The sequence below is a fragment of the Heptranchias perlo genome, chromosome 2 (assembly GCF_035084215.1).
Source record: "Heptranchias perlo isolate sHepPer1 chromosome 2, sHepPer1.hap1, whole genome shotgun sequence".
NCBI classification, from domain to species: Eukaryota; Metazoa; Chordata; class Chondrichthyes; order Hexanchiformes; family Hexanchidae; genus Heptranchias; species Heptranchias perlo.
The window spans coordinates 31,977,086-31,997,106 of NC_090326.1; the positions used below are offsets into that span (position 1 = coordinate 31,977,086).

The 20,021-nt window shown below is 40.3% G+C and overlaps 1 protein-coding gene across 3 annotated transcripts in view; it reads right to left on the minus strand.

Moving 5' to 3' along the window:
* The window catches only part of LOC137336684 (F-actin-uncapping protein LRRC16A-like), a 371,070-nt gene that overhangs the window by 45,096 nt on the left and 305,953 nt on the right, over positions 1–20,021 (minus strand). For 2 of the 3 annotated variants that reach the window (XM_068001681.1, XM_068001678.1), the window contains exons 30-32: positions 5,902–5,968; positions 1,160–1,219; positions 310–521 (exon numbers count right to left, since the gene is read on the minus strand). In XM_068001681.1, coding sequence (XP_067857782.1) covers positions 310–521; positions 1,160–1,219; positions 5,902–5,968 — 339 coding nt within the window. The remainder of the gene's footprint in view (positions 1–309; positions 522–1,159; positions 1,220–5,901; positions 5,969–20,021) is intronic. The other variant, XM_068001680.1, reaches the window with a different exon arrangement.

A 20,021-nucleotide genomic window follows, 5' to 3' on the forward strand; every position in this document is an offset into this window, starting at 1 on the left:
TGTTATCCTGATGTCACTCTTTTTGGATGGCACGGCAACACACATTCAATGGAGGGTATCATTCTGTACACTTAAAAATGCTCTTCACTGTCATGGAGTGTACTGATCTACTTCTCAGCTAACCAACACTTCTGCTAATATACATTCTTATAAATGATCACGTGCAAAGAGTTCCACCTTACTGATATTGAACCCTACCATCTGTGGTACTAAGCTCTACACATTGAATAAATAAAATTGTACAAGAAGGAAATGGAAAATACAGCGTATTAGAATTAAACAGTGGTGCTTTGAGCACAAAAGACTTACAGCCGTCTTGCTTGGTGGTAGTTTTTTGTTCCTCTTGGGTCTAGATTTTGTATAATGCTCCAGTTTCTTTACCTCTTCTGAGGGTAACTCAGTCATCATACTACTGGGCCGTGATGACCTTTCTTGTTTGCTGTAAATGCCTGAAGCAAGGGCGGACTCATCAAAATGGACTGGGATCTCCTCCAGAGCCTTATCTAGGTCAAACTCCATCTCTGTACAAACAAATGGGATTACTGGGACTCTCACATGATTCTCAAATATTTAATAGGAATACTGAACAAACTTAGTGGATGTAGCCGCTAATAGCAATACCCCATTAGCACTCAATCTGTAATAAAATGAGTGACTGACTGAACATACATAAACAGAAAAATAACCGTAGCTTTAATCAACAAATTAGTAGTATGTAGGGTGCCACAGGAGTATTGACAGTACCAGAATTCATTACTAAAATTAAAGAAGCAATACTAATACAATTTTATCTTGTCTTATTTAGCAAGTGTTTAATCTTTCATACATAGAAAATTAATCTAAACAAATGGACCCAGATAGAAATTTGGGGGACAAAGGACTCCAACATTATCTCTTAAAAATATGTTTTCCACACAGCCACCATGGAAGGTGGTGATTTTGAGGCAAGTAAAGCCTTGTTTTGGTAATAGATCTGAGTTCTTCTGAAGGAGGGAAGCCAAGTTGGTGAATGAAGAAAAAAAAACACAGAAGAGCTACATGCTCCAAGTCAGAGAGAGCTGAAAGACATGTAGGAAGGAGCTTCAAATATTGTTTGGCTTTAGCAGGCAAAGAATGAGGAAGATCACACCAAAAGGTAGGTAAATGTTAGTTGACTCACCATACGTATGGTCATCCTCATTCTTTAAAAATATTTCAACTTCTACATCAACTGAATATCCTGCCAAATGAAGCAAAAACATCTGGGACATTTAACTGCCATACAGTGCTGATCAGGTAGTCTTGCCCACCCCAGCCGTCTATAAGGGTCTCATTCTGAACCATACCTTGATTTTTACAAGATGCGCTAAATGAAGATCTAGTTGAACACGAGGAAGTTTAAATATACCAAATGACAAACTCTCTGCATTAGATCAGAAAGAGTTTCAAAGGAAGCAGTTAGTGTGGGAACTTTGTGCATGGAAGCTGAATTGCATTCAAACAATGAGAAAAACCATACCTAAAGCTGGTAACCTAAGAATCCTCTCCATTCATTCAACCTCCACAATCAAGTGAACTACACTGGATATAGATAATTTATAGCTTCATCAGACAAAAGTCCTAGAGTCTTCAACTGAAAAATTCTTTCGGTGATAGTTAGGTACCTTGTAAATAGAGGGGGGAGTAAGAGGGGAAAAGAGAAAGAGTTAGGAAGAGATCAAGGTTTGAGAAGGTTTTTTTTAAGGTGGAGTGAGATGTGGCAAAGCAGGAAGATTTAGGTAGAGACGGTAGGGAGTGATGGCTGAAGGCTCTACCACTGAGGGAGGAATTGGCATAGTGGGCCAGAGTCAGAAAAGTAGAAGATACTAACTACAGCGTGGAGCGGAGAAGTTTGCAGGAGCTACGATGGGACAAGGCCATGGGGATACTTGCAATTAAGGCCAAAGATGTTAAGATCAACGAGGCAATGGGAATTGGTAACACTGCTGGAGGTACAGGGTGACAGGAGGTAGGGAGGAGAGGCACGGCAGCTTGGGCAGGGAACATGACGCAATGTGTAAGCCAAGAGGGACAGCCTCTTTGAGGAAAAAATGTCACCAGTGAAAAGTTGGGTTTTGGTCAGGCCCAAGATTATCAATGGGGTCACTATGGACAAAGTGAGCCTTGTTTGCAAGAAAGTATGATTTCCATTTAACACTCGAGAGGTAGATGAGCTGAAGTCTGGAATCAAAACCAATACAAAAGTACAACTGGACACAATAACAGTAGCACTGATTTATTTGAACATATCAACTATATAAAGAAAAAACTATTCAGAATGTTGTCAGAGAATAGGTCTTGCTCGATAGTTAAAAGGTACAGTGCCTGCCTGACAGTCAAGAATCAGCTGAAGAAACCCAGGGGACAGACAGCTGAGGGTCTGGAGGTCAACAGTAGATTGCAGCACACCAGCTGCCTCCTTGATGTTGGGCCCATCAGGCACGGTAATATCTGGCTTTATACTGGATTGGCCAAATGCCAAGCAAAGTAAGGTAGCACTATCAGCAAATCATGACATCCATTAACACTGCAGGCTGAAATAAGAGCAAACAGAACAATCTTCACAGGAAGAAATATAAAGTTGCAAGAAACCACTGCCTTAAACGGGTCCAACATTTGGCTTTTGTCTTGGATACAATTTAGTCCAGTTGCACGTGTGTATTGGTTTTGATTCCAGACCTCAGCTCATCTACCTCTCGAGTGTTAAATGGAAATCATACTACCAGTCTTAACTTCTTTAATCATTTGCCCATCTCCAGTTCTAAACACCCCACCCCCCACCGAGGTCTCTGCGCTTCTCCAATTCTGACTTCTTGCACATCCCCAATTTCGTTCGCCCCACCACTGGTAGCCATTCTTTCAGCTGCCTGAGCCCTAAGTTCTGGAATTCCTTCCCTAAACATCTCTCTCCTTCTTTAAGATGCTCCTTAAAACCTACCTCTTTGACCAAGCTTTTGGTTAGCTGTCTAAATATCTCTTTATGTGGTTTGGTGTCAAATTTTGTTTGAGAATGCTCCTGTGAAGTGCCTTGAGATGTTTTACTATGTTAAAGGCGCTATATAAATACAAGTTGTTGTTGATCTGCTAACTTCTGTTGGCATGAAAATTAAGTTATGGGGGTGGGTCACTGGGAAGATCTAAGACAAGTTATGCTAAACTTTTATAAAACACTGGTTGGGCTTCAGCTGGAATATTGTGTTCAATTCTGGGCACCACACTTTAGGAAGGTGGTCAAGGGCTTAGAGACGGTGCAGGAGAGATATACTAGAATGGTACACAGGATGAGGCACTTTGGTTATGTGGAGAGACTGGAGAAGTTGGGGTTGTTCTCCTTAGAGCAGAGAAGATTAAGGGGAGGTTTGATAGAGGTATTCAAAATCATGAAGGGTTTTGATAGAGTAAATAAGGAGAAACTGTTTCCAGTGGCAGAAGGCTTGGTAACCAGTGGCACAGATTTAAGGTGAACAGCAAAAGAGCCAGAAATGACATGAAGAAACATTTTTTTATGCAGCAAGCTGTAATGATCTGGAATGCACTGCCTGAAAGGGTGGTGGAAGCAGATTCAATAGTAACTTTTAAAAGGCAAATAGATAAATACTTGAAGGGAAAACATTTACAAGGCTATGGGGAAAGAACAGGGGAATGGGACTAATTGGATAGCTCTTTCAAAGAGCTGGTACTATGGGCCGAATGGACTTCTCCAGTGCTGTACCTACTATGATACTATGAAGTATTGCACCCCCTAACATCCAGCAATAACCAAATGTGGCCTTGAGTTATCTGAACATACAAGGAAATCCACTTAGGCTGAAAGTTAATGATTCTGGAAGTGGAAAATGGCTTAAAAACGATGATTAATTTTGCAGAAACCTTTTGCAAAGCTATCCAATGCAATGATGTAAATTCACTAGCTAAAGGGACTAGTTAATTCTTCATTATGTAGAGATGACAGTGGAAATTGCTACAGAAGATGAGAAAAAGAACTGTAGTCGTTAAACATTTACATACAGGAGAGAGGAAGACAATGTGATTAAGATGTCATCCTTTAAAAGGAAGTGAGTGAGTTCCATGTACTTTCGCCTCCATTTGATGGTGCAGTATTTATTTCTGTGTAAAGATTGGAGGAGTAGCATTCCTGCTGCTTAATACCACCTTATCTACCTGTTCCGCCGCCTTCAGATCCCTGAAGGCGGCGGAACAGGTAGATAAGGTGGTAAAGAAGGCATATGGGATACTTGCCTTTATTAGCCGAGGCATAGAATATAAGAGCAAGGAGGTTATGATGGAGCTGTATAAAACACTGGTTAGGCCACAGCTGGAGTACTGTGTGCAGTTCTGGTCGCCACACTACAGGAAGGATGTGATCGCTTTGGAGAGGGTGCAGAGGAGATTCACCAGGATGTTACCAGGGCTGGAGCGCTTCAGCTATGAAGAGAGACTGGGAAGATTGGGTTTGTTTTCCTTGGAGCAGAGGAGGCTGAGGGGGGACATGATTGAGGTGTACAAAATTATGAGGGGCACAGATAGGATGGATACTAAGGAGCTTTTTCCCTTCGTTGAGGGTTCTATAACAAGGGGACATAGATTCAAGGTAAAAGGTGGGAGGTTTAGAGGGGATTTGAGAAAGAACTTTTTCACCCAGAGGGTGGTTGGAGTCTGGAACTCACTGCCTGAAAGGGTTGTGGAGGCACGAACCCTCACAACATTCAAGAAGCATTTGGATGAGCACTTGAAATGCCACAGCATACAAGGCTACGGACCAAATGCTGGAATATGGGATTAGAGTAGACAGGGCTGATGGCCGGTGCGGACACGATGGGCCGAAGGGCCTCTATCCGTGCTGTATGACTCTATGACTCTATGAGTCACATCCTTCCCCACTGCAATTATTGGTCTTCAACATTTATTTCATTCCTGCTGCTTAATATTCTAAAATAGGTTGAGAAACTAGTTTTCAATTTATTTGCAAATAGTTAATATTGGTACATAAATATCAGCTTTCTCAAAATCATGATGTTGTATTTTTTTCTCAGTATAAAATAACGTGCAATAAATTGAATGACAATTTTCTCCCAATCTATGCAATTTCTATAAGTATGCATTGTAGGCTGTTAAATAAATGTATTTATATTTTGTGATAATCTATTCACCATAAACTTGCAAATGGTCAGGTTTAGTTTTCAAATAACTGCAGTACTATTTGATAGAGGATATCTCAAAATATTTGACCAGAATTTCTATTTTATTCAAAAAGAGCTATATAAAATGTTCATCTTTAAGTTGCATTCTGTAATTTTCTAATTGCGTTTGCAAAATATTTGATTTTGTTTTTAAGGAATCAAATCTGAGAAATTAAAAATGTCCACCATCTCTCTCAACAAATTGCACACAGATGAAAACCACAAGATGGTGCTGTTTACACATGAGCACTTCCCCAGTCCCCAGCAGGAAGTAAAACCAAAATATTCTCCAGTGAGAATGGTGTGACTCGTTACAAATAAATCTATAGGTGTTCTGTTCCATCTGAAACTTAGGTACTTACGAAATACTTGAGTTACACTAGAAAAAGAAACCCCCCCCCCCACCCCCACCCCCAGTTACTACAAAAAGTTGATGGTTTGTCAACTCAGTATTTGTCCTAAAATTACTTGGGAAAATTACCACAACTGTAGCCAAGCTCTTTTATTTAATTAACCTTGGACTTATTTTCTGGAAACAATTCCAACTGTTTTCTGAGAATTAAATTCTTCAGCAACATGGAAATATTTAGAAAGCTACGTTAAAAAATATATTTTGTAAAGTAACGGTGATCAAGTTGGTGTTGAAATGATTTAGATTTTACTTCCAAAAGAAAATAAAGTGAACATGTGCATATTCATTTACCAAATGCTCTGGAAACAGGGCGAAGCATTCTGCTGTGGATACTTTTCCTCTTCGACTTGGGAGTCATCTGCCACACAAAACATAATTCGAGTTAATAATTAAAGCATAAATAATATCCTCAAAGGCTGCATATTCGTAGCTGTATCACATGCATGGTTTTAGAACAGAAATCAAGTACTGGCTGAACTTGCTTTTAGGTGCTATGAAATTCAAATTTAAAAGAAAAATCACCTGCACCAAGGATGTGACAATAGTACAGTAATTGTCCTGGCCAATATTTATCCCTCAACCAACACCTCCAAACAGATTACCTGGTCATTATCACCTTGCTGCTCGCAAATTGATGGCTGCCGCGTTTCCTACATTACAACAGTGACTACACTTCAGAAAGTACTTCATTGGCTATAAAGTGTTTTGGGATGTCCTGAGGTCGTAAAAGGTGCTATATAAATGCAAGTCTGTCTTTCTTTAAAATGACTTGCAAAAACTTAAGACTTTCCCATAATATTACGCATAAGTTTAGGAAGACATATGATGGGGACGCACAAGTCGTTTTCACGGACAAAAAAGGTAACATTTCTGAAAACAGGACTATTCGTAATCTGTATTGTACACGATGCACTCTTGCCTTCTATATTCTCGTATCAGACCAGATTCAGTCGGTCAGTTCCCACAGAAGCCACACAGTTGAATTTAGTATTGCATACATTTAATAGTTAACTGCTGAATGTTCAGTGTTTTTGTTTGTAAAATGGCTCACTCCCAAATACATACATATGCTTTTAAACTAGCTTTTCCGTTCATGCAGCATTCAAATCGTCAAAGTTTTTCATTTTATTTAGAAATTTCCTACGTGACATGTGAAGCACAAAGTAGAAATTATTGTAGCTTTCTGCCTTAAAATCAAAATCTGCTGACTGAAATCAGTGTATGGTATTGCTTGGAATGAAATGCAGCATTTCCCATTATATGTATAGCATTCCTCATTCTTGGAATGTAGTTTAACTTCTATGCACAAGTAAGCACTCTGCCAAATGGCGAAAACAACTAGGAGGCTGTCCCTTTAGAAGTCTGACACCATAAGCAGCCGTTTCAGTTAAGTTGCCTTTTCCACAGGCTTGTAAATCAGGGACCTGCATTGAAATCATACTTCAGCTCTTGATTGGAGGAGGTAGCAGGGACCAAGGTAAAACAACAAGGATGACTGAATGCATTGAAAACCCAAGACGTATCTGATAAGAAAGACAACCAAACAGGAAGGGAAGGAGCTCTGCATATAAAGACTCAATTACAGTCATGAAATACAGAACTGCATACCTATGGCCCACAGTTTAGCCTTCAGCTGTTCAGTCTCCACTTACAATTGAAGTATACCAAAATGTAACTACTGGTCAAGAGAAACCATGGCTTAATGATAAGATCAGCTTTGAGCAACACTATAGCCAATATCTGTTCAAATTGTCAATTCAAGGCAACTATACTTAAGCTGAGAGAAACCTGATTTATAATCACCCAACATGTGGCCACCTACAAGCAGAATGAGGTCTTACCTATCCTGATTGTTGCTCTGTAAATACACTCTACAACCCAATTCGCTAATCTGCATTTAGGGAATTTACTCAAGGCTTCATTACCAAACAAGGCAAGCCATTGCTTGGAAGGCAAATGTCTTTTGTCCTTTTGAAACAGAACACTAGACACGATGGCAGTTAAAACCTTAGCTCTCGTTTCCTTAGGCAAGTGAAACATTATTTTAGGCAAAAATGATAGATGTATCATGTAACCTCCCTGTACAAATACCAAATAGGATAAGGGAGGCCCCATCAGAAGTGCATGGAGTGCTCTGGCTTCCTACAGGATTAAAGAAGCAGCAAACTAGCAGTCTTTAAGAATTTAAAGGGTACAACAATCCAAATGGGGCTATCACAAGTTTATTCAAATCCCAGGTGATGCATTAACTGCCCAAAAAAGTTTGACTTTCCAGCTGTCTGATGAACCCAAATCCATCTGGATGTTCATCAACTGAACGTCCCATTAGGGAATGTGGTAAATGGCAATAAATGCCATGTGTACCATACGTCATCTGGTGACAGATTCTGAGGAAGCAACTGTAAACGTTGAAATAACTGAACTGCAAGGCCCTAATGAACTGTAGTTGTAGACCTCGTGCCGATGCAAAACTCTTTTTCATTTAGTTCTGTAGGCTTTTCAGATAGAAGGCTTTTGAAATGCCAGTAACACATTCAGTATAGCAGAAAAAAAACTTCTGTTAGTCTGCACATCTGAGGACCAAAGCTTTCATATAGGAGCTCTGAGGAGCGCTTTGCCATGGCTATCACTTGAACTGTGAAAACAGATCCTGCCTGTATGAGGTTTGAAAGGGTTGAACAATTTTCAGAGTGAGAAAGTCAGAGCATTAAGTTTTCCCAAATACTAAGATAACTGTGACCTTCTTTGTCTGGATCTCATATGTGAAGTTCAAGGCTTTTAGATTCAAGATGGGTTGGAAGCCTTCTGCCCTCTGGGGTGGTCTAACATAAGGTGTTGAACCTAGAGTTTTCCTGGTTAATGGTACCTTCTCTAATGCCCGGGAAAAATGAAGTTTCTGCAATCCCAAGTGTTCTTTGGTAGGAACTCTGACTGGGAAAGTCATCCTTGGAACCTTGGAGAAGGCCCTGGAATTTGGAAGATGCTGCTTCATTCTCCCTCAAGCAAGCTCCATTTTTAAAAAAATTAAATACGGGTAAATACGAAATTTTGAGATCCTGATCCAGACGTGCCTGCAAGGTAGTCCTTCTCTGGGCTGCAGACCAATCTCCTACATCAAAGGGCACTGGTTGCTACTTTGTGCTAGAGCTCAACAACCTGGATACTGTCAGCTTGGAAATAGTCCCCAATAAAAATGAGTTACAGTGACACTGTTCTGTGTCAACTATTTGTGAATGAACTTAACCAAAGGGCCCTAGTTTCATTTTAACGACGCTTTAAGCATAAAATCTTTTATTGCGGAGAGACAGCCTCTGATTTTTTTTTTGAGTTTGGGGGGGGTGGTGGAGGTATGGGATTTGTGTCTTGTATGAGAAATTCCCCATACTTGCACTATGTGAAACACAATGGGGTAAACTCCATGAAGTTGCGTAAAGAGGATGGTCCAGTGTAAGTCCAGGTAAGTGACGGAGTTTAAAACCAGAAATTTGTGGGAGAAAGAGAAATCTAGGATGAGATCCTTGCTTGTGTTAGCGTTCACTGGGATACACAGGTCCAACTCAGAAGTATTACGGATATTGCAGTCGCCGTATGAAACATGCCCAGGCTTCAAAACTTAAGGGAGCAAAATTCCTCTTCATAGTCTATGAATTACAACAGCCAATAGCTTCGGCCTTATTGTTAAATATTAACTTTTCAGTAAATGCAGCTGGCTGGCCAGTGATTCACGCCAGCAATGGTGCCAGTAAGGGCAGAATCCTCTCGAAATTTAGCTATGTGTGAAGCAAGGTCTCACATAGCTGAGGATTTGGAAATAAAACTTTCTTTTAAGGCAATAAAAGAGAATCCCGGGTCCGGAAATCCCCCTCCCCCCCGACTCTCAATGCAAGCAATAAGGATGTTTAAGGATGTTCAGGGTAGCGCTATTAGATTTTGTGGAATAAGTTACCAGGAAAAAACCATCGGGAGGACATTGGGAGAACTCACTGTTCTTCCTTGAATAGTGCCATGGGATCTTTTACGTCCATCAGCAGGGGCAGATAGGGCCTTGATCTCATTTGATAAACAGCACCTCCACCAGTGGAACACTCCCTCAGTATTGCACTGAACAGTAGCCTAGATTATGTGCTCAAGTCTTTGGAGTAGGGCTTGAATCCATGACATCGGAGGTTTGGGGTGAGCCAAGGCTGACACACAAGCCCTACCTTTTTAAGTCTTTCTTCATAACTGTAGTTCTTGTCCTCTGCAAGATGAAGGCCATTGATGGGAAAAAAGGGCAGTGATAAATGTTCATTATCCCTCAGCAAAGGAGCATATAAAAAGAGCATTTTTGTTTATGAGTAAACTACTAAATGCTCAGTTTTTTTAATAAACTAGTTGTTGAGGGGACAATTTATTATTTATAAACTTAAAATGTTCAGTTTATAGCAAGCCTAATTTTAAAAACAAAGTGTAATGAAATCATTTGAATTTGCTGAAAGCAGGATACTTATGTTTGAAAAATGAGCAAGCTAACAACCCAACTGAATAAGTGACTGAGCTTTGCTTTTAAATATGAATGGAATGCAGAGATCATTCTTGATATGACCATCCTAATATCTTACAAATAGAGGCTGCGTACAAAGTCAAGTTAAGACAGTGCAGCACTTCAAAACAAAAGAGTTACCAGTGGTTCTGCCTGGCCTGTGGAATCTTGCGTGTACAAATTATACCACAAATGGACCACTTGATTTAAAAAAACTCAAAGAATTTTAGGCTGGCTGGAACAGAACCCGTGGATGCAGATGTGGTATTTCTAAATAAAGGTTTCACACCAACATTACCAACTTGTGACTCACTCACTAGTTGTACACCTGTGTTGTAAAAATATCATAGGCAAGCTACTGTGCATCCACTTTATAGCGAACAAGACTGGTTAGTCACAGATGCTGGAAGGTACAGATAATATGGATGTAAGCAGGTTATTCTACTTAGACTGTGATTGTGCAGTTGGAAGACAAAGGTATTAAATTGGCAAGCCTGAAGCAAGATTACAGATTAGACGTTATTCCTCTTCTCACAGTAATAGAAAGTGTGCTTGAGATTTCCATCAAAATAAGTCAACACTTTGCAAATTAACTCCTTTCCAAAGTAGCTGGACTAATACTAGTTATGAAGGTGCTGAAAAATACAGGCACAGATGGACCACTGCGGCTCCAGTCCTGTCCTGGCATGAGGAATGTCAAATGAGGTGTATAGACAGTGTTGAACAGTACTACACTGACATCCCTTGGTTTGACTGCCTTCTAAGACTATTGAGAGATTTCACTGCATCTACTCTTTGATGCATTTTCTTTGATTAAGTGTTTTCTGCAGGAGTTTGAATAAATGAGCGCTCATGATTGTGCATATTATACATGTTCTAATGGAAGGAACAGGTTTGATGCACTTTTATCATTTCCTAGTTACTAACTTGCACAAGTATGGTTTTCCTCAAACTCTGAATGAAATTTAACTTTAAATACATATGAATAGGTTATGATCCAAATGCAGTGGGACACTGTCTCTAAGAGCCTGAAGCTAAAAAGCAGTACTGTTGATTATGTGCAACTTCCTTATCACCGCCCGTAAATACAACAATAATAACAACTTGCATTTATATAGCGCCTTTAATGTCCTAAAATGTCCCAAGACGCTTCAGAGGAGCGTTATCAGGCAAAATTTGACACCAAGCCACATAAGGAGATATTAGGAAGATAACCAAAAGCTTGGCCAAAGAGGTAGGTTATAAGGAGCGTCGTAAAGGAGAGTGACGTAGAGGTTTAGGGAGGGAATTCCAGAGCTTAAGGCCTAGGCAGCTGAAGGCACAGCCGCCAATGGTGGAGTGAAGAAAATCAGGGATACACAAGAGGCCAGAATTTGAGGAACGCAGAGATCTTGGAGGGCTATAGGGCTGGGAGGAGGTTACAGAGATAGGGAGCGGCAAGGCCATAAAGGGATTTGAAAACAAGGATGAGAATTTTAAAATCAAGGCGTTGCCGAACCAGAAGCCAATGTAGGTCAGTGAGCACAGGGGTGATGGTGAGCAGGACTTGGTACAAGTTAGAATAAGGGCAACAGAGTTTTGGATGAACTCAAGTTTATGGAGGGTGGAAGCTGGGAGGCCAGCCAGGAGAGCATTGGCTAGTCGAGTCTAGAGATAACAAAGGCATGGATGAAGGTTTCAGCAGTAGATTAGCTGAAGCACAGACGGAGACGGATGATGTTATGGAGGTAGAAGTAGGTGGTCCTGGTGATGAAGAGGATATGTGTTCGGAAGCTCAGTTCAGCGTCAAATAGGACATCAAGGTTCCGAGCAGTCCAGTTCAGCCTCAGACAGTGGTCAGGGAGGGGGATGGAGTCGGTGGCTAGGGAACGGAGTTTGTGGCGGGGACCAAAGACAATGGCTTCGGTCTTTGAAGGAAATTTCTGCTCATCCAATACCGGATGTCGGATAAGCAGCGTGACAAATCAGAGGCAGTGGAGGGGTCAAGAGAGGTGGAGGTAGGGCTGGGTATCCTCAGCTCACACGTGAAACCTGATGTGCTTTAGGTTGACGTCGCCGAGGGGCAGCGTGTAGATGAGAAATAGGAGGGGGCCAAGGATAGATCCTTGGGAGACTCCAGAGGTAATGGTGTGGGAATGGGAAGAATAGCCATTGCATGTGATTCTCCGGGTACGACGGGATAGAGAGGAATGGAACCAGGCGACCGCAGTCCCACCCAGCCTGACAATGGAGGAGAGGCGTTGGAGGGGGATGGTGTGGTCACCCGTGTCAAAGACTGCAGACAGGTGGAGAAGGATGAGGAGGAATAGTTTACCATGGTCACAGACACACAGGATGCCATTTGTGACTTTGATAAGGGCCGTTTCAGTGGTGTGGTGGGGCGGAAACCTGATTGGAGGGATTCAAACATGGAGTTGCGGGAAAGATGGGCACAGATTTGGGAGGTGACAACACGTTCAAGGACTTTGGAGAAGAAAAGGAGGTTGGAGGTAGGGTGGTAGTTTGCGAGGACAGAAGGGTCAAGGGTGGTTTTATTTCCTCAAGAGACGGGTGATGACAGCAGAATTATAATCTTATTCTGGCAGCGGGTTGTGCTATCATAATACAATTGAATTTGATATTAGGTTTGAGAGGCAGAAGGGAGAGTCACAAACCAGGGTTTTAATAAGGCAAACTTTGAAGGACAGCCTTCCAGTTCTCAGAACTTCTCACGTGACATCTACTGGCACGAAACCATGAACAAAGGCACTTAACTACAGGAGACCAATCGTTATAAGGTAAATACACTACATTTGCAAAGTGCGGGCAAGTGTCATGCAAGTGAACGTTACTTGGTCTGAAGTCATGGGATCAAACCTCCAGGAATACGTCTAATGGGAGTTGGCAACCCGAAGCACAAGTGGAAACTTGGAAACTAACTAATACAAGTGCACCTCAAAGCCTTGGCTCAGTGGTAGCACTCTCGCCTCTGAGTCAGAAGATTGCGGGTTCAAATACCACTCCAGAGGCTTGAGCACAAAATCTAAGCTGACGCTTCAGTGCAGTACTGAGAGAGGGCGTCACTGTTGGAGGTGCCATCTTTCAGATGAGATATTAAACCGAAGACTTGTATGCCCTTTTAGGTGGATGTAAAGTATCTCATGGCACCATTTCGAAGAGCAGGGGAGTTCCCCTGGTGTCCTGGTAAACATTCATCCCTCAACCAACACCTAAAACAGATGATCATTGCTGTTTGTGGGAGCTTGCTGTGCGCAAATTGGCTGCCGCATTACAACAGTGACTACACTTCAAAAGTACTTCATTGGCTGTGAAGCGCTTTGAGATGTCCTGAGGTCGTGAAAGGTGCTATATAAATACAGGTCTTTCTTTCTTCTTTCTTAAAAGCCAGTTGCAGAATGGCATTGGTAGAGGTCCTCCATGTTAGGAAAATGTGACCTGTCCACTCATGGAACTGAGCTCGAGAGAGAGAGTGGGAGGGATTTGTCAAAAGAAATGCACAATCATCCTTTGTTTCTCAACATAATTTTTTTAACGTGCAAAAGTAAGCTTATATAATAATTTTAAACAGACTAATCATTTTATATACAAGATCAATTTTCATTCTAGCACATAATCAAAAATAATCGAAGCACAGCTCTGCCTTCTCTCATGGGGCTTCCATGCAACACAAAAGCAAATGAAGCAAAAAAGGCAAACAAACTGCCCAAGTGTAGACTGCAAACACAGGAATACTTACACTGGTACAGCAGAGAGTCTCCATGCAGCAAAAGGAGAAATCAGAAAATGGAGGAAGAGAAGACATGATGAAAATGGTTTTGTATTTCAGAAAGAAAGTGTAACCAGCACAAAAGAAAATACACTGCAGCACCATTGTGTTTAACATTCAAAGCTTAGAGAATCAGAAAATGCACAGACAGCAACACATTATAAAGTAGGCTTTGTTGACCAGATTTAAGCCATGACAAAGAAAATTATCAATACACCAATATTCAATATGACCAATAAGTTTAGCAAATCAAATACTGCACCAGACATTGAAATTCTGATAGAAGCATTCACATATAAATGCAATTTCTAAATTAAATATTTGGCTTAGTTTCTCCCCTCCACAAGGGAATGAGAAGGTGACCTCACTGGTGCCATTCTGAACTAGTTCATGGGGGCGCTGGGAGGGGGAGGAGAAGGCGTGAGATAGGTTGATTAATTCATCCTTTCCGGAAGCACTTCAAGTCCTCTCAGCACCTCTCTAGAAAAATGCTTCATGAAATGTTATTATGTTCTAGAAAAGTGAAATGATTTTCAATGCAAATTAAGTGGTTCCTCACTGAGTGGGGAAAACCCCAGATTCAAACCCATTTCCTTCCACCTTGTGGTGCAGTGAGTCAAGCACAGAGCTCCAACCGAACTGTGCTGGCTGTAACACTGCATCCTGTGCATTAAGTCCTGCTTGTGCTGAAACTCCAAATGTTAGACCTTATCTTTCTATTACTTAGCATATCATTGCAGCTATTATTCACATGATATCATGCATTATTTGTAAAGCTGGAACAGTATAACTGCAAGCCCAAATCAGATTGTGCTGATTACAATGTCCACTTTTAATTTCTCCCTGAAATAAATTTGCCTCTGCCATCAAAACTGAAGTTTACCCATCCACCTTTAATCTGCTGCCAAAGAATCTATCCTCAAGGGGATTAGGTCATGTTCTAAACAAACGATCCTTGTCATGGCTAAAGCAGATGTGCTACTGGATCTGAATGTCCAGTTATACTACATTGCAGCAAAGTGGTTCTGGCTTTACATTGACTGTAAACTTCTCTATCAAGGCCCACACTGACTCTGAACAAAGCAGTGAAACCGCCCCCTCCCCCCACCCCCACTCAGCGTTGTCAGACTGAGCCTGGACTCTGGACTTAGGCTGCATTTACACCATAACTGCAGTGTTGGTGTCAAGTGAAACAATCTAAACAATGTAAACAACCTACATTGTAGTGTAAATGCACCTTGTGACAATCTCCAAGAGACTAACAGATGGAACTCATTATTCCCCAATGGAGAACCTTTACTCCTCTTCCACCCACGGCAGGTAAATTAGATGATGCACTTAAAAGTGAAGTATTACAAATCATTACCTCAAGGAACCCAAACCTCCATTAAAATGTCATGATGATCTGGAAAAGTGAATTGATTTTCAATGCAAAATAAGTGGTTCCTAATTTGGACTAAAGACAGCAAATTGAAATTCTAGCAGTCTTATTTCTGCAACTGTCATGCAAGTGACAAGCATATATTTTCAAGCATTCTATGGTCACTTATGTTTTCAAAACACAATCCAAATAGTTTAACTTTAAGCCACTATTGAAAAACCATCAATTTGCCTCATCAAGCATTTCAGGATCCTGAATTGAGTATTATAAGAATTAAATTACACAAGCAGCAGAACAATTTAACAATATTCAAATCAAAAAGTAATGCATTTCGATTTACGCTGCTCTGATGTTTGCCTCGCACAAACGGCAGCTCGCCCTCAACCTCCCAGCTATTTTTAAGAACTTGCTGGAATTGCATGTTAATTGATCATTAAATTCGCCACAGAAAGTTAGAGCTCATACTTAACAGCGTAAGTACCCTTTTAACGGTGTGATAATTGTTAACACAATGTCAATCAACCTCTCCAGCCCAGAAAGGGAACAATTTAAACTGTTGAGTCTCATTCCTGCATGTAGTAAATTTTTCTTAGAGATTTAAAAAATTTCACTTTTCAATTTTTTTTCTTACTTTTCCTTTCTGTCTCTTTTTTCTCTCTTTCTTAATCGAATCTTTCTTTCCCTCTTGATTTCTCTTTCTGTACCTGATTTGACTCTACTTCACCCTTCTTCTCTGTCGTTCCTCTGATCTTTCTTAATCCTTAAATCTCATTGGTTAAGGAGATACACTGTTGGTCCTGTCATTCACTAAGGTCCCAGAAGACCCGATGCCCTCGCCACATCGTTATCTGCTCACATTGCCAGGAAGTTACCGCGCAAATTATATTCGAGCTGAAAGGTGCAGGAAAAAGTCTAACGGCGCATGTCGCAAGATGCCCTGCTCCAGCAACATTTGGCCCAATGTTACTACTGTTGTGGAATGTGCATTCCACTCTTCAGTGCTGCCCTGGTGCCTTTGGACAGGATATACTTTGCAAACTTTGAGTAGTAACTGTCATTATATTTGCCTAGCATGACCATTTGCATACTTTATCATCACAACCTAAGAACTGACTTTGTTTAGTTAGTCCAACAACCTCTTCAGACATGCAACAGTCCATTTATAATATTAGTTATTTAGCTTTGCAAATATCAAGAATATTGGTCATAAAAAGCCAATCTAGCCCTGGATCCATTATAATTTCCACAATAATAGGTAAATTGTGTTCATAAAAAGAACTGACTGAGTGAGAAGGTTGTCTGGATCTTACTATTCACTGCAAATCTGCTCTTAAAATGATCATCTTCATGGACATTTGGATCTTGAAGCACGCAACACTACCATGCACATAATTATGCCAACAGGCTCTCTGGATCAGTGCATGCTCTGTCAATTGATGTGCAAACAAAACAATTTTTATAAGCAGATAAAGACCAACTAGGCCAACAAGACGGTCCTTTTTCCATAGATCAACCTCACTCAACTGTCTGCTCACCATATTCCTCAATCACTACTTCCTTTGGCAAGGCCTCTGATTGGCTCGAACTCCATCTGCTTTGATGATCTTTCCTCGTATTTATTCTACGAATCTATTATCTGGGGTGAGAAAGTTCTCCCTTCTTACTCTTAACTATCAGCTTATGCCCCATGGTATTTGAACCCTTAATCATAGTGAACAATTTTCCTGGATCAATTCGGTCATTTATGGCCTTTAACAATCTTGAAAATTTCAATTAGGTCAGCTTGAAGTCTCTTTTCCAAGGAAAATTAGCTCAAGCTCCTGAAAGTTTCCTCAACTTAAATCCTAATGCCCAGAATTATCACCTCTGTACCCTTTGAAGAGCAATACCCTCTCTATGATGAGATGATCAGAACTACCCATAGAACTTGAGATAAGGTCTGACCAATACTTTCTACTGAGACCTTACAGCCTCTTTTGATTTGTATTGTATATCTCATCCAACGTACCTCATTACCTTATTTGCCATCTTTACTGCAGCTAAGTGTGTTGCTGAGAGTTTCATAGATTTATTCACTCTAACCCCTAGAGCTCTTTTGTTATGTGCACGCAGTATAGCTGTTTCATTTAATAATTCTATTGGTTCTTTATCCCTATTATTATTATACAAAAATGTATGACTGAACCAATGTGTAAACAAGTGTATAAAAAGTCATAGCCTTTAAAACAACTAAAATAATTAAACAGTTAACCGCTTAATTTCCTTAATTTAACTTTGGTCAGATAAATGCATAATGTAAGGTTTAGAATTGGCAGTAATAAATTATTGAGCTATTTCTAACTATTCCATCAAAAAATGTTAAATTGTTCGAACTTTACAATGATCAATGAACTGCAAATATATTTAGATAAAAGTAAAAATTGCTTTAGTTACTACATATTTAAAAATTACGGAATTGAAATCAATTAAGACAGGTATAATGGAAGACAGTGATCATCTGCAGGCTCAGGCATTACACAACCAAGATCAGCCCTGTCCCCACTTAGAATCTATGTTGTGAATCATAGAATCTATGTGCAAGCACTTATTACAGAAAACTGGATGGTGATCAGGAAGAGAAGATTGGTTGGTGTTTTTTCCTCCATAGCCCAGGGTCACTGAGGCAAGATGTAATTACTGTACTTCAGCTATGGCTAACTCAGTACTATCCAGGGATCCAACTGAGGACCTTCTTAATTTGTATGGCTCAGTGCCACACCAAGTGGTGTACTAAACACATTGAATTATTGAAAAAATATCCTTACAGAACAAAACATTTCTATAATAAAACTTGCAATAAATAAGGTACCCAAAAGGCCAAGACCAATTGAAACTAGTACAGCTCAAGAATGGTCAGAAATGTGTAGCCAAAATGTTTTCTTGTTACAGTACTCACTTTTCATGACAGTCATAGCTTTTGCTACAGCTCATTTAATCTGTTATGCATTTAAACTGTTCATTGAAAACAGCTCATATCTTACTTAAATCAGTTTGATGGTATTATGATTGATGCTGCATTTGTTCAATTGTTAAGAGGAGATTGTATTTTTAAGTGAGCATTAACTTAATGCACTATAAACATCCTGAGTGATGGACCACTTCATACAAAGTTATGTCTGACAGCAGCAAAGACAAGTCATTCCCAAATGGCCAAGCTCCATTGTTAAAAATGGCAACAGAGTGATATAAATCTTTATAATTAATTCAGGATTACCTAAATCAATAGCATTGGAAATACATGTAGCAAATAACGAAGCAGTGTGTCTGAATTTATTGACTGAAACCACAAGTCTATCTCCATAAGCTAACACTATGGAAATGAAGGCTTGGAGAATAATACAGAAAACACATTTCAAAGTCCACTAGAAAACTTGCAACCAGAGAGCACATTTTTTACAGCCCACCCCATGAACTTAGAAACCAGAGCCCAGTGTCTTAAGAGATTGTCCAGATGAACTCAAGAAAGCAAAAGAAGGCCATCAAACCCACCAGTCAAGTATGGTGCAACCTCTACAGCACCTGCCCACCCCTTAGCAATATGTTCTCCCGGGAGAGGCGTGAAAAAAAGTCAGAGAAAAAACACTCCAGGCAATTCAGGAAAATTCCTCACTCACCCCGAAGGCAAGCTCCTGGAGAACTCTGCTGCTCATGACTCATAACAACCTTAACTAACTAGTAGGAATGTAGGAACATAGGAATATTAGGAACAGAAGTAGGCCATTCAGGTTTGTCTGAAAAAGTGCTTCCCAATTTCGTTCCTGAATGGCCTAGCTCTAATTTTACGAATATGCCCCCTCGTTCTTGATTCCCCACCAGAGGAAATAGTTTCACCGTATCTACCCTATCAAATCCTTTTAACATTTTAAACACCTCGATTAGGTCACCGCTCAATCTTCTATAGTCAAGGAAATAAAGCCAAGTTTATGCAACTCATAATTTAACCCTTTAAACCCCACTATCATTCTGGTGAACCTGGGCTGCACCCCCTCCAAGGCCAATATATCCTTCCTGTGGTGCGGTGCCCAAAACTGAATACAGTACTCTAAATAGGGTCTGATCAAGGCTCTTTACAATTGAAGCACAACTTTCTCCCGTTTGTATTCCAGTCGCCTTGAGTTAAAGGCCAGCACTCCATTAGCCTTGTTGATTGCTTATGTGCCAAACATTTCAAGGGAAAAGAGAGAGAAATATTTTTTTAAAATATTCTATCAAAGCATAAATTCCTTTCCCCCAAACAGTAATTCCAGATGAAATACTGAATTCAATCATCAGAACAGTGCTAATATGAACCAATTCAGAAAAGTACAAAACTCCCCTTGCTTTGGGTATGTCAATTCTCTTAAAAAAAATTGGTCATCTTAGAGAGTTTGGTGTCAAAATTTGGTGTGCCTACATTTCATGGGTTTCTGCTTCAAATGATGTAACTGACATACAAGTAGCCCCACACCCTGACAAACAATCATAGTTTCTGTGATAGCCTGGAAACTTAAGCAGCATGGGATCATCAACATTTCTAGCATCCTTTCTTTGGTGGTTGGGGTGGGGAGAGGAAGGGAACACAGATATGCTACTATTGCAAATCAAGGAAAGTTTTTCTCACTGACCCAACAAGCACCATTTGTTCTTTGACTGAAAGCTGTCCTTGGGTGCTCATTTTTCACATTTTTTTCAATAATGGAAATCTCACACTGAACAAACCATTC